This window comes from Procambarus clarkii, chromosome 88, assembly GCF_040958095.1.
Source record: "Procambarus clarkii isolate CNS0578487 chromosome 88, FALCON_Pclarkii_2.0, whole genome shotgun sequence".
Lineage (NCBI taxonomy): Eukaryota > Metazoa > Arthropoda > Malacostraca > Decapoda > Cambaridae > Procambarus > Procambarus clarkii.
The window spans coordinates 17,051,418-17,066,637 of record NC_091237.1 but is presented as its reverse complement, the minus strand read 5'-3'; the positions used below and the strand labels follow the sequence as shown (position 1 = coordinate 17,066,637).

The window sequence follows — 15,220 nt, the reverse complement described above, 5'->3', positions numbered from 1 at the left end:
TTATATTTCTCCAGTAGCATTATACTAAGGAGATTACAGCTGACTATACCAACAGAGGTTGATGTTAGTATCATCATTTGAAGCTGAAGATGAGTTCATGAGGCCTCAGTGGCAAATCAGTGAACAGTAGCCTAAAACAGCTACAAGTCACTGCGACCAATGTCACTGAACCCACTGCAGTCTCAGAACCATACTTTACTTTAATGATGAGCTATTCAATCCTCTGAATCAATTAACTAAATTAAACCCCAATAAATCTGATGACTGATTTGATACATTTATTATTTAATCAAGATGTATTCCATGGGCCTCAGTGTTTATATATCAGTGACCAGTTACCTGAAGAAACTTCAAGTTATATCTAATGTCACTGATCTCACTGCAGTCCCTGAATCATACTTGACTGTAGTACTTGATCACATCCAGTCTTCTGGGTTAAATAATATGCAATAAGGCTTGAATATTAGCCTTTCAAGAGTTGACAGGGAAATGAAATCGCATTAGACTTCTAACCCCTGCAACTCTAGTACGGGACATCCGTCCTGTACGAACAGACGCACAAATGTGTGATTACTAACAACTAACATCAAATTAATCTAATAATTCGAAGGAGGAGTATCGGTGTTCGTCTGTTCTAAACAGGACTTCGACCCGTGAGCAGCCCCCTGGGGAATTATGTCGGAAAATCCGACACCATTTAATAATCATACAGATAATAACTGTATTACCAACAAGTTACCCATAGAAAACGTAACTTGTAGTGGAATTACCGTCTAAAGAAAACGGGATATCATCACCACATACTATTATAATTCACCAACTATTCTGCTGGGAATTATTCTTAAATACATTAGTCTTTGGACTTTACCATCATAAAAACATCTTATATAAATTAACTTAATTATCAATATTAAAGTAGAGTAAATGTGACCCTTCTATCATGTTCTGAAATCTGGACAATGTAAGCCAGGCGTCAGAGGGAGGAAGGAGGGCAGCCATTGTTGAGACTAGACCAGAGGCTCACACGGGAGCAAATTCGGCTCCTGTTAATTTTACTTGGACGTAGTGTTATGGAAACCAGAAGTGTACCATTGTCAACACGCTGTCTACAAATTCAAGTTAAGTGTCTATCCGAAACCCGTTTATCATTCATTTATGGCCATTAATGTCAGGATATAGGGTGACCCGGTTAGATCACATGGAAGCCTCAAACTAAAGGTCAAGACGAGGATGCAAGATTATGTGCACCAGTTACTGGGTGATAGAAGCTACCTCAAAGAGGATAATTTGGTGTCTACACTCTAGTTATACCTGGTGGACTAACCTGCTGTACTATAAGATAAGGAACCTCATCAATGTATGTAGCTATTACTGTAGTTTGATTGGCTGCATATATATTAATATAATAACCCCCCCTAATGTGTAGAGGATCGATTTGTGAGATTATGAGATTATTGCAGAAATACAGTCCACTTATCATTATACAAATTGCTATCGAAGTATATAAATTAACGTAAATATAAATTCATATAAATTAAATAAATATAAATCTCACAGGTCGGTCCCCACACAATCAACTGGTGTACAGATTCCTGAGCCTACTGGGTTCTATCATATGTACATTTGAAACTGTGTATGGAGTCTTGTCTCCACCACATCACTTCCTAATGCATTCCACTTATTAACTACTCTGATACAGAACAAATTATTTATAATGTCTATGTGGCTCATCTAGGTACTAAGTTTCCACCTGTGTCCCCTTGCTCGTGTTCCACCCGTGCTAAATAGTTTGTCTTTGTCTACCCTGTCAATTCCCCTAAGAATTTTGTAGGTGGTTATCATGTCTCCCCCTTACTCTTCTGTCTTCCAGCGACGCGAGGTGTAGCTCCCGTAGCCTTTCCTCGTAGCTCATACCTCTCAGTTCTGGGACTAGTCTAGGTGTGGTCACCCACCACGACCCATCCTCCTGTTGTGGTGGTACTTATAGTAACGATGAGGACCATAGTATATATACCGACGAACAACGAAATTATAAAGTAGAAATCTGAACTATTGAGTTGGACAAAACGTTTTTATAGTTTAGTTCAATTATTATGCACCCCATACCAATCTTGTGGGGGGGGCAGTGGAAAGGGTTACAGGGACCCACAATGGGCTCAGACAAAACGGAAAACTATTATTTACTTGTGTTGCTTTGACAAACTAACCTAACCTAATCTCCCTAGGCCTAATATAGTACTTATGTGTGCTATATTAGGCCTAGGAATATTTAAATTTGTTTTTTAGCTTCATTTGTTTAAATAATTCCTTACTAGTCTGTATACTACTATCTAAAAACTAAGTGTGTACGAATACGTGATTATTGACGATCGTCACAATAGATGGTATTTAAACAGGAGGATGGGTCGCCAACCACTACGGACGTGCTGTGAGGGTGTAGGAGGGTCGAGGGTGTGGTCGCCCACAACTACTGGCGTGCTGTGAGGGTGTAGGAGGGTCGAGGGTGTGGTCGCCCACAACTACTGGCGTGCTGTGAGGGTGTAGGAGGGTCGAGGGTGTGGTCGCCCACAACTACTGGCGTGCTGTGAGAGTGTCGGCGGGTCGGGGTGTGTAGTGTATATGAGGGTCCGGGTGAGGTGTATGACGGGAAGGTGTAGCGTGTGCAAGAGGGTGGTAGATGCTAGCAATACGCTTATGGAGGTTCACTCACCGAGAGGCCCTTCACCCCCTCCCCCAGCAGGATCCTGATGTGGGGTGCGAGGGCTGACCCGGCATGGGGCTAGACACCCCCCCTACCAGGACAGGTCTGCTGGAGACGGTCGCTGTCCTCCAGGTACTCAGCCTAACACTCAACCCACGCCCACCCCCACCCTATCTGCTCCTGTCCACACCTTCCTTTCTGTCTCCTCTGTACTGCCCACATGTTATCCTGTGGCGTTAGCATTGGAATTATATCCACTGAAAGTTTCCTCTTAGATTCCGGTAATTGCCATCCTCTTATATACATATTCCTTCTGGTCTCATCTTTTGCTTTTGTTCGTAATATGGATTAACGGCTAATGCAACATGGAAGCCGGCAACCAACAACTGAAGCGCCTATAGAGCTCTGACGTCACAAGTGTGTGTGTGCGCGCAACATTGAAACTTGCCAACAATGTACCCTTTCATCTTACCTGATATGTTAGATTAAGGACCTGCCCGAAACGCTATGCATGTTAGTGGCTTTACATGAATGTAAAAATATCAATCTTATGTAATCTCACCAACCCATTATACCTTCCTGCAAATAAATTATTATTGTTGTCAGTTATCACAGAGCTACTTGAGAGGGGTGAGGACCTTCAGAGATATTTTCGTCAATAAACGCTCTGTGGATGAATACAAGTTTGTCTGGCCTTATTCGCCACGTCCTACCAGCCAGTACCGACAGAGCAGCAACAGCAGCAACTATGAGATGGTACACAGAGGTCACAGAGACAAGCCTGGACAATACTGGTAAGGCAGCCTTTATATTAGCAGTAGGTCGCATAATATTGGTCGCAGTAAAAATATTGTTGTTTGGAGATAATACTTTACCAATTTTTTTTTTTAATTTTGTCCCGAGGGGCGAGTTAATTGGGCAGCGCCACCCATCCTGTGCAACCCGTTCTTGGACTTGCTTTTAGTCAATATTGGCTTATTTAATAAGTGCATATGTGAAATATTAATTGATTGTGAATATTTTAGTTTACCTTGAAAAGCTTCATAGAAAACACCGACCTCACCTAACCTTCTTAGTATGTTAAGGTAAGCATCTTATTGCTTCTTAATTACAATTATTACTTAACCTATACCGTTGATAGGTTAAGTAATAATTGTAAATATGAAGCAATAAGATGCTTATCTTAACATACTAAGAAGGTTAGGTGAGGTCGGTGTTTTCTATGAAGCTTTTCAAGGTAAACGAAAATATTCACAATCAATTAGTATGTCACATATGCACTTATTAAATAAGCCAATATTGACCGAAAGCAAGTGCGAGAATGGGTTGGCGAAAACACAAGGATGAGAGAGGAACGTGGCCACCATGAACATGACAGTTGAGCACCTGTGAGGCGTTACACATATCAAATCTTCAGTTACAGTTCATGAGCAGCATATTTAACAAAAATAATACTGCCCGTGTATATACATGTGTGTGTGTGGTGTGGAAAAAAAAAATAGTTAGTAAACAGTTGATTGACAGTTGAGAGGCGGGCCGAAAGAGCAAAGCTCAACCCCCGCAAAAACACAACTAGTAAAAAACACACACACACAACTAGTAAACACATACAGGTAAAGTGCTGCCATGAATGTCTTCAGAACATATGAACATTTGAAGAACACAAGTACTTGTGCGAGAAGTAAACACTGGAAGACTTACTCTCCTGCAAAATCCTGCCCTTTGGTAGGTTAGGCTTCACGGAAGCAAGTTAGTGTCTGGTTATTTTATACCTTACAAAGACGTATCTATAGACCTCTTTATTGTCAGTTACCTTCACAGCTTATATCCTACAAGCATCAACAGCTCATAACTAACACAACGTATTATGAAAAATGTACAAACTTCATTTCCATTTCCCAAATGTTCACATTTTTGAGCAGTGGCATCAAGGCCAATAATACCTAATTTAAAATTGTTTTAAATGATTTATACCCGTTCATTCATAAGAAACTCATGTATATTATAAATAAATAAATATATATATATATATATATATATATATATATATATATATATATATATATATATATATATATATATATATATATATATATATATATATATATGTCGTACTTAGTAGCCAGAACACACTTCTCAGCCTACTATGCAAGGCCCGATTTGCCTAATAAGCCAAGTTTTCCTGAATTAATATATTTTCTCTAATTTTTTTCTTATGAAATGATAAAGCTACCCATTTCATTATGTGTGAGGTCAATTTTTTTTTATTGGAGTTAAAATTAACGTAGATATATGACCGAACCTAACCAACCCTACCTAACCTAACCTAACCTATCTCTATAGGTTAGGTTCGGTTAGGTAGCCGAAAAAGTTAGGTTAGGTTAGGTTAGGTAGTCGAAAAACAATTATTTCATGAAAACTTGGCTTATTAGGCAAATCGGGCCTTGCATAGTAGGCTGAGAAGTGCGTTCTGGCTACTAGGTACGACATATATATATATATATATATATATATATATATATATATATATATATATATATATATATATATATATATATCAGCCTGCTTAACTTTGAGAATCAGAACAGTCTACGTTTACAAGGAGGTCCTCATTGCATCTTTCACGATGTCTAAGAGATATCTCAAAACTACAATGTATCTTGAAACCTAAGATATATAATTATGATGACCAAACCACACACCAGAAGATGAGATGACGACGACGTTTCGGTCCCTCCTGGACCATTGTCAAGAGTATAAGATATATTTATATATACTCTTGATAAACACTGATCACACTATTGTGTTCCGATTATCTTCAAAGGCGTGTTTTTATCGTATATTCTCTTATACAGAATATAACATGTAAGTTAATACTCAGAAATACAGTAGTTGCGGAATTGTATCCGTTGTTTTGGTGTATAATTTAGTTAAAAGCTTTTTAATATTAGTATGTTTTGGTAGCAGTCTTTCTTGTAAACATATGTTGTTGAATATGACCGAAAAGGTAAGATTAATAATTCTAACACGAATCTTCTCAATATTTCTTTTGTTTTTCTTCACTGTCGGTGGTAATAAAAAATAACTTCTACGAAATTCATTTTTTAATTGTCTACAATTATTGTACCTACAAGACAATTAAAAAATTAATTTAGGAGAATTGTTATTTTTATTACCACCGACAGTCAAGAAAAACAAGAAATATTGAGAAGATTCGTGTTAGAATTATTAATCTTACCTTTTCGGTCATATTCAACAACATATGTTTAAAAGCTTTTTGTAAACTTTTAGTTGTTATGGTATTATGGGATATTTATTTTTATTATGGGAATGTATTTTTATATGTTTATAAAAACACTAAATCCATGACTGTACTGGAATGTTTATATAAAGTGTGTACATGTGTGTACTTCTGCATGGACGTTTGTAGTGTAATGTAATGTGTGGATATCATAGAACAATTTTCAGTGCGCATTGGATGTTGTTCCAAAATATTAAACAACTCTGTTTCATATGTGGTGTACAAGGTGTGTACAAGTTTGGTATGCATACCCTAAGGAAATGACCCATGTGTGTATTTTAATACATGTACATATAATTTCATTCACTTGCACCATTGGAGCCTCGAACTCACGACCTCTGTGGGGAAGTTATTTATTTTTTGTGGGGATTTATTTTACCTGTGGGGAAGACAGGAGCCCTACCGACCTGACTACTGTCTCCCGATGCAGAGGTCGTGAGTTCGAGTCTCCGATGGTGCAAGTGAATAAAATGTTATTTCCACGTTAATTGTGGATTACAATTTTTTACACACATATTAAATATATATATATATATATATATATATATATATATATATATATATATATATATATATATATAATTTAATTGTCTTCCCTAGAGCTTACACGTTTATGTTGTACATCTTAGAACAGAACATTAACCTGCATGTCCTAGAAAACATTCACATGTGATACAAGTTTCCCCGTATCATAATGTTTATGCGTATATTACAGTGTATACCGTAGAAGGTGTGTATTTCATGTAATGTTCCTCAGCGCTTGTACAGCTAGAGGCGGAGGTAGGGAAGCCACACAAACACAAATATAATGATGACAACGAAGAGGACCGCCCGCAGGACCAGGTACAGCTCGGCATTGTTGCCCCACTGGTTGTAGGAGCCGGGGCAGTCGTACTCAATGTGGGCCTTCACGTTGTCTATGTCAAAGGAGTCGTAGCCCACACACTTGCCACACAAGTAGAAGAGGACCTGAGAGGTGAGGGCGGTGGTGTCTAGGTCGATGGTAGTGGCGCCTCCAACAGTGGCGGTGGTGGTGGTCGTGGTGAGGCTTGGGGAGCCTAGCATCACGTCAGTAAAGTTGTCACCCAGGATGCCGTTCCCGTCTCCGCCGCTGGCCGACATGAGACTTCCCATGACGCCCCCATCCTGGTGTCGGGAGGGCTCCGGGAGGTGCGCGACAGTGAGATGGGAGGAACACTCCACTAGGATAAGGCCAGGGCAGTGGTCGTCCTCGCGGGCCCCCGCGATGAACGGCCACCGCCGGTTTAGTTCCTGAACCAAGAAGGAGAGAAGGGGTGGAGGGGGTCGGTCTTGCACCAACGTTTATATACAGTACTTATAACAAAATTATCTCAGATAATGGTAAAGTTTACATTAGCAATACGTTGTATGTATGAAGGAGAGCTCTAATTCTGCACATCAATTCAGACAAATCTTAGAGTTAATGTGTGAATATTATATTACTCCAAAAAACGTTTTGGCTCTCTGGCTACATAGGAAAGTTGCAAAGAATTTGAGAGGTTCGAATGAACCTAAACGTAATATTTGAAATTACCAGGAATGTATTATTTGCATTGTTTCCTTTTTCGTATATGTTACGAAATGTTATTACAGAGTAAAAAGGTTTGATAAAAATGAAAATATGGTTTAGTTACTGCAGTAACATCGAATTTGATGTCACAGTCTAATGGATAGACTAGTAGATGTTCTCAGTCTTATGGTTAGACTGGTAGATATCACAGACTGGTAGCTGTTGTCAGTCTTATGGGTAGACTGGTAGATGTTGTCACAGCCTTATGATTAGACTGGTAGATGTCACAGTCTTATAGGTAGCCTCGCAGATGTTACAGCTTGAACTCGACTAGGATACAATTATCTTTGGCAGTCCAATTTTTATGGAGAATTAGATGACACAAAATTAAAGTGTGTGGCTAAAAACAGGTACACACTACATAATTACATATTAGATTGGATATGGAGCCATTTAGAGATAGATTTAAAATAACGTTGCATAAATGGCATGCCACTTTATCGTTAATGACAAAATACCTGAAATTCTTACACAGTATCCACATATTGCTTCTAGTAGATACTTAAGGTAATATAGCCTATAAACAAAAATATGTTTTGTGCTAAGGGGGGAGCTGGAGAAGTGTAGGAGTGTTTGAGACGTATTGTAGGAGTGTTTTTGAGGTGTTGTAGGAACGTTAGAGGTGTTGTAGGAACGTTGGAGAGGTGTTGTAGGCATGTTGGAGAAGTAACCAAAACAAACGATGCCATTAATACCATACTACAACAATTCCAAAGCTCCCTTCTACCCAGGTCTCCATAATTGATTTTATCCTAACCAGTTTAGTAAGCTGGAACGGTACACAAAATACAAGCACGATTTTGAAAAGAAAAAGTAATCATTTGTCGTTTGTTTTCAAACCATATTGTATCAATTTATATTTGCGTAATAGCTGCACTCTCCAAAAATAAACTAATACCTCTTTACTGTATCACCATAACGACTTCAGCCCCATACATCAACCAGCACCCATAATTAAATCTTTAACCATCCAACAAGCACAACACTTGTACGGTTTGCATTATAGTCATTAAATTGCAATACCAATCCTGACCTTAACTGCGTTTTATAATGCTGTAACAGTTGACAAATACCACAAGAGAATCCGATCAACCCTAGTAAAACTATCTTACGAATATCTTACCAATCCTCCAGAAATGATAACAACTGCTACAACGATGGATGGAAACTACAAATTGTTTCAAAAGAACGTCCACGTATTGTACTAATAGAAATCGAAAAGGCGTAAGAAAATGTGAAGTAGCCTAACAATAAACATAAAAACCTGTCCTGCGTCTAAATAAGCAATTTTAGGCCTAATAAAAATATATGGCAAGGCCTAGGGAAAAGTCAGGTTTGTTTGTTGCTTCGTTTCTTCGGCCTTTAAGAAATAAATAGTTCAGAACGTGGTCCTTTGAGTGCAACAGTCTACATTTATATGTTCCACCTACAGTACTACAACCTACAGTAGCTACAGGTTCTATAATTTTGAGGTTATAGGTTGAAATAAACAGCTTCCCCAAATGAAATGAAATGCTGCACAACCTTAAGCCAATTTAAAAAGAGAAACAAAAGGAACTAAACTAATATTTAGCAGTCAATTTTACTGACATGAATCTACCTACACATCTACGTATCTACCTACAGAGTTGAAACACAAAGTCTAGTATACAGCAAAAACTAAATCTTGTTGTTAGTGTTGTCAATTCGCTATATTTAATAAAATGTCAACAACCATCACAACTAAAGCAGTGTGTTGTAATTACGCTTCCTATATTCCAGTTCATTTATTACTACATTTACAGTCCTATTATAAAATGTCAACAATGTTCTCTATTAACATTACAACTAAAAATGTATATTTGTTAGTCTTGTTAGCCTAAGGTTGTTTATATAAAGCCAGCTTCATTGTGCAGCAGCTGTATGTGTAGCATAGTCATCATATTAATCTTTACGACTGGCCCTAGACGTTGTACCTAGCAATATGTAATATGATATAACAAAACGTAACACAATGTAATACAATATATTCTACCTCAGCACCATGCAGAATCTGTTTAAATCAGTTGTAAACCTTTCCATTGTTTACCTTTTTTGTAAATAACGATTATCATTAGACAATAACGAATTAGTATAATTCATTACAAATTTCACGTTACATAAAAAACTAATCACTTTTTAATAAAAAGGGGATAAATTAGTTCATGAAACAGAGAATTAGTTTCATTCCAACAGACCTTCCTGACGAGGGCCTTGTTGCAGACGGAGGTGAGGCAGGGAGGTTGCACCTTGGGCGGCCGCAGACGGTGCAGCGAACACGACCCCAGGAACCTACAAAAGGAACCCACACCATGATGTCAGGCTAGAGAAACTCTCAACCCCCCTTGGCCCTCCACTCTAATTGACGTCTTACGCCAGGCATGCTGTCTTCGGTAACTTATTACCCCCTCGTGTTCATACTCAAGCTACCATGAATCTCACAGCATAATCTCTGTGTTCCACAGGAGCCAGTTACCAGAGCCCAGGTAACTGAGAGAGAATCCACATGCTCTTTTAGTATGCCCAGTATAGGGTTTTACCCCATTAAAGCAGTTCCATGAGCCTCAGATTAACACCAGCACAAGTATCTGTCACTTGATTATATATTTTATATTCGTCTCTGATCAAGGGAGAAACCTCGTCCCTTCCTGATGCTGTAGTTAAGACAGTAACCTTATGTGACGTTCTTCTCAACGAGTGAGGTAGCTAGGAATATTCAAGGAAAGGCAATCCCGATTATATATGACATTTTACCTAGAAAAATCGGTTGTCTACAACAATTGGTATTAAATGCCAACTGGACAAATTTTGCAAATATAATGCAATGTCATTCATGAACACTTGAGAGGCATTTTATGACAAATTTGCATGTATGGAGGGATGCTGGGCCTCATATAGACTTCTAGAGCAAGGCTAAGAGTGCCAGCGGGTTGGCAGAGCAAGCCGTTTAAAACACAGATTAGGGTTTAAAGCACAACAAAATAGACTGAGTTTGTGCTGGGTAGGAACAAATCAATTTTTTTTATCAAATATTGTCCTCCTCTCTCTGTAGGAGATTCACAGCCGTAAATCTCCTACGGAGAGAGGACAAAATTTGATAAAATATATATACAGTACATAAATATTTTTTCGATGTATGATGTGGGTAGAATAGGGTACTAGGGGTCTATCTAGAGTGAGGATGGAGTCTAGGTAGAGTGAGGCTGGTGGTAAAGGTAGAGTGAGGCTGGGGACCTACCTGACGGGGACGCTGACGCAGGAGTCTCTGGGGTGCTCATGGGGTATGGCGTCGAGGATTGTGGAGTAGCCTCCCTCAGAGTCACTCAGCTCGGCAGCGAGAGACGCCAGGACACCCCCACGCAGACCTCTGTCTCCATCTTGTACCACGTATGTCTGCTGAGATACAGTTATTGTTATGTCTGCTGGGGTCGGTACAGCAATTATTATATCTGCTGAGGGTGAGTACAACTATTTACCTGGAGTGAGTCGGTGGCGGTGGAATCAGCGCTGGACGGCAGAGTAAACACAGTCCTGTGTTCCCCGCGTCGCTTGCTGCCAGAGCTCTGGGTTGCCTCTTGGTAGGTCGGCAGCGCATTAGGGTTACAAAGCTGTTGAACCAATAGAAATATTGTATAAAGGTCTCAGTAATACAAGTTATGTTCGTTCTCGACCCATAATCAGGAATCCAGAGTTCGAATCTCATGTGGGATTATAGGACTGATGAAATATAGGTCTAGTGTCGTCAATAACACCCATTGTAAATAAAAATTGGGTGGAAAAGATTATTTTTCACTTGTAAAACAAGTGATTTAGTGTTATATACATTCTCAGAAATATTGTATAAATTAAGTAATAATTGTTAAAGTCACTTGATTATTAAAAACTATTTGATAATTTTATTTTGTTATTCATAGATAAAATTATACTGTACAATATTAACTAACGAACAGTTAATTTGTCAAATATGCAGTAGTGAAATGTTTGAGGTGGCAGCATGGAGAATGTAAAAAACAGTAAACCTCAGGTAGCGACGCTGTACACAACACCTGCCTGGCGGAATGGAAGAAGCATCTCAAGAGTGGCGAGACAAGTAGCAAAAAAACTGATAAATCTGACCTGGTCGTAGGTAGGGGGTGGCGAGGGGATGCACGGAGGGACGGCATCGCTGGAGGCGAGGTGGGCGATGGCCAGGTTGGGGACGCGGGCCACACCATGCTCACCCCTCGAGCCTACTGATGGCCGGCTGCTCGAACCTACTAACTGGTCCAAGGTACTGAGAACAGACAAGAATCCTTTACCTTCCTCAATATTCTGGTTACGTCAGCCTTGTTGTTTTAGTCTCAGAGAGAACATTTGATTTTTACACTCAATTTGTTTTTTGTTTTTAAAACAACTTAAGGAGTTTTTAAGCAAAAAAATCAATGCCTATATATAAATTTAAACTTTGCTAAAAACAATCCCTAAATTGAGTATGAAGTTTAGTTTATTGCAATACAGGTCGCTTGAATTTGTATAATTTCAAAGAGTACGGTGGTAGTTAACTATAGTGTTGTAATACGAGAAATATCATGAATCACCTGGAAGCGTCTGTTATCCTAAATGCTGGAGAAGACCTCCGTGAGGCGGGCGATGGCTGCTGGTTGGCGGGGCTGGACCTCACTATTCTGGTGGTATTGGGGGAGCGGGTGCGGGATAGGTACGGCGATAACGACACCGGAGGGATGGAGAGGGGAATTGACGATACCGGCGAGGAAGACAATAGAGATGTACATACTGCCGAAGCCATCAGAGGCATAGCACCTAGTATGGGCGAGGCGGAAGACTGGCCGACGGACGAAGACACTGAGGAAGCTGCAGACGGTGTGGGGGAGCCTCTGGGCCATCCAACCGAGTTGGTTGGGGGAACGTAGCGTGAGATAGTCACTGTAGGAGTAGAGTCCGGGCTAGTTCGGCGCATGGAAACCGGTGAGAAGCCATTGTTCCTCTCTGAGATTGCCGGCACACTGTGCTCCTGGATGAGGAGTGAAGCCTGTGATGCTGGCGAGGCCGGGGACACTTGCTGAGTGTTCTCCACGTGCCCCAATTCGGGCTGCACTGCAGACACGCTGCTGCTGGCGCAGGTTTCTCCTGAAGAGGAAACAACTGCGTCGCGGAAGGAAGTAGAGTGGGATTCTGCTGAGGATAAGGACTCATTGGATCGCAGTTGGCCCCCGAGGCCCACAATCTCCGAGACGGAAGAACTGGATGAGGAAAAGCAGGAGGTGGGTGTGGGGACGCTGGCGAGGGAGGCCCTGGAGGAGGTTTTGGCAGCATAATGGCCCTCAATTCCCCGAACTTCTCTCACACCCGCCCCAGGGCCTTCGTCGGCCGGCATCCTGGTGGATAAAATATTACATTCTATTTTCCATAACAATCCACGTACATTATAAATTCAAAATACATAAGAAATTTAGACAAAACAATTGCAGATAAATTGCATCAAAAATATAAAAAAAGCAAACGAGTAGATATGATCCACAGGAAATATAAAATGAATAATAGCACACGGATGCTTCACACATAAGACATACTTATTGGAAACTATTTGTCAGTGTATATAGCATTAACCTGTTGACATGCACTTTTACTTGAAGACAATCGTGGTAAAAATGGAAATAAAACAATTTATCACAGATATTGAATGAATAATATATTACGCAATATTTTAATTATGCAATATTTATAAGTTCAGCACTAGATATAAACTATGTGCATATAATTGATTCACACATACACTGATCGCCTCATATTTAAGATGAGGAGATCAGGAACTGGAGTTCGATTCCTGTTAAAACATTTCAGGACACACACACACACACTGCGGTATGTTTAAAGAAAAAAACAGGTAGAAGGGAAAAATATGAAGAAAGGAGAGTTTCTATAAGGAATGACAAAGGAAACAGAGCTGAGAGGGAAGATTACACAAGACTACCTCACAAATCAATGACATGATGTAGTCGACAAGTTTATCCCTGCCCTAAAAACAGATAATATATAATGATAGACACAGAATAACTCATGGTTCAACTATGGGTGTAAGGAAGCAACACCTGAAATGGTACGGTGTTTAGTGGCTTTGAAATTATGTAAAATTCACACAACATTGTTATATGACCAATCGTTCCTGTCTTGGAGCTTTCTGAGATATAAAAGTAACAATATAAGCACCAGGGCATGAAGAAACTGCAAGAACAGCAGAAGAGAGCAGAGGGAGGTACCAGAGGACCAGGAATGAGTACCTCAATGTGGAGAAGTGGATGGACAACTTGAAAACTCCGTTGTAAATAAAGACCCGACCCAAGCCCGCCATAGCTAGATCAGGAGGAAAACAACAATTCAGGAACAGGGGATGGAACTGGAGATAGGAAGAACACATTTACAGAGAATGAGAGTGAAGGACAGGGAAGGTGGTGAGGAATAGGGAAGGTGACGAGAGGTAAGGAAGGTAGTGAAGGGTAGGGAAAGTGGTACCACCTTCTTAATGCTTAGACTCACTACCACCTTCTTATTGCTTCCACACACCACCACCTTCTTAGTGCTTCCACACACTATCAACTTCTTAATGCACCCACACACTACCCACACAATGAATAAGGTCCTTTTATATATTTCTATACTAAAAATATCACATTTCGTTCCCCTCGTTCTTTAGTCCCTACACTATGACATTGCGAAGAAAAATATATATATACAGGTATATGCATACATATTATTTTATTATTCGCAGTAAGTGTTAATAAGATGAATAATGTGAGGTGTGCAGGTGAGCCAGATCTTGTGAGGCAGCAACACTCACCTTCCCTACACCTGTAATTAGGCAACGAGCGCACTCAAGGGGCTATAACGGAGCTCTTGTATAATACATCTCAACTCCGTGCACTTCACCGGTGGCCAAGGCGCAATATATGTTGTCTCTGAGGCCACGGTGCCACATTTAAGGCCTATATAACATGAGACAGCCAGATGAACAAGACGTGTGACTAAATAGCAGACGATGTTGATGCCTAAAACTCACACTCGCTCATCAGTGGTGTTTTAAAACGAAAATGGATGGCTTTAAATAATAAGAAACACGTTCATTTGTGATTACATTGGGCAATAAATTTTATTTATTTAACAAAATAAGAGTTACTATTGATATGTACATGTTTATTCACAGCTATTATGTATATATTCCTTTTATATTGTTGGAACGCTACTTGATCAGATGAAGGCTGTCCATACCTTAGAGCATATATGTACTAGAGAGAGTAAAGCAGCGTGTTAGCTCGGCCGACCTTTCCGTACACATATAACGTTTGCTCGCGTGACTTATGGCAAACATTATGTGGCTGAGCAGTTATTAGACTAACGAAATTAAAAAAAAATAGATATACGAGCCGACAGTTAGGTAATATCCAGTGTTTGGATACGTGCGTCTACTGTCACGCAACCTCTGATGTTACGATGTTCGGTTTATGAATGACTGGGAACGTTTTCTCTGCTGAAACTTCATTTTCTTTAATGAATCAAGGGGGGAAGCTATTTTTTACTGGTTGACTTTCGTGAAAATGCATACCATTAAGAGTTG

The 15,220-nt window shown here is 39.8% G+C and overlaps 1 protein-coding gene across 2 annotated transcripts; it reads right to left on the bottom strand.

The window, feature by feature from the left end:
* Nucleotides 1-5,193: 5,193 nt before the first annotated feature.
* Nucleotides 5,194-14,655, bottom strand: LOC123745829 (uncharacterized). Of its 2 annotated transcripts, none has more exons than XM_045726858.2 (7): nt 14,447-14,655; nt 12,189-12,986; nt 11,728-11,884; nt 11,088-11,219; nt 10,850-11,007; nt 9,810-9,903; nt 5,194-7,274 (listed from the first exon to the last, which is right to left on the bottom strand). In XM_045726858.2, exons 2-7 carry the CDS (start codon nt 12,983-12,985, stop codon nt 6,771-6,773), a joined length of 1,842 nt encoding a protein of 613 aa, XP_045582814.1. In that variant the 5' UTR covers nt 12,986; nt 14,447-14,655; the 3' UTR covers nt 5,194-6,770. The 2 variants fall into 2 exon arrangements, with proteins under 2 accessions (XP_045582814.1, XP_045582815.1); XM_045726859.2 differs by having other exon boundaries at nt 10,850-11,004.
* Nucleotides 14,656-15,220: the final 565 nt, after the last annotated feature.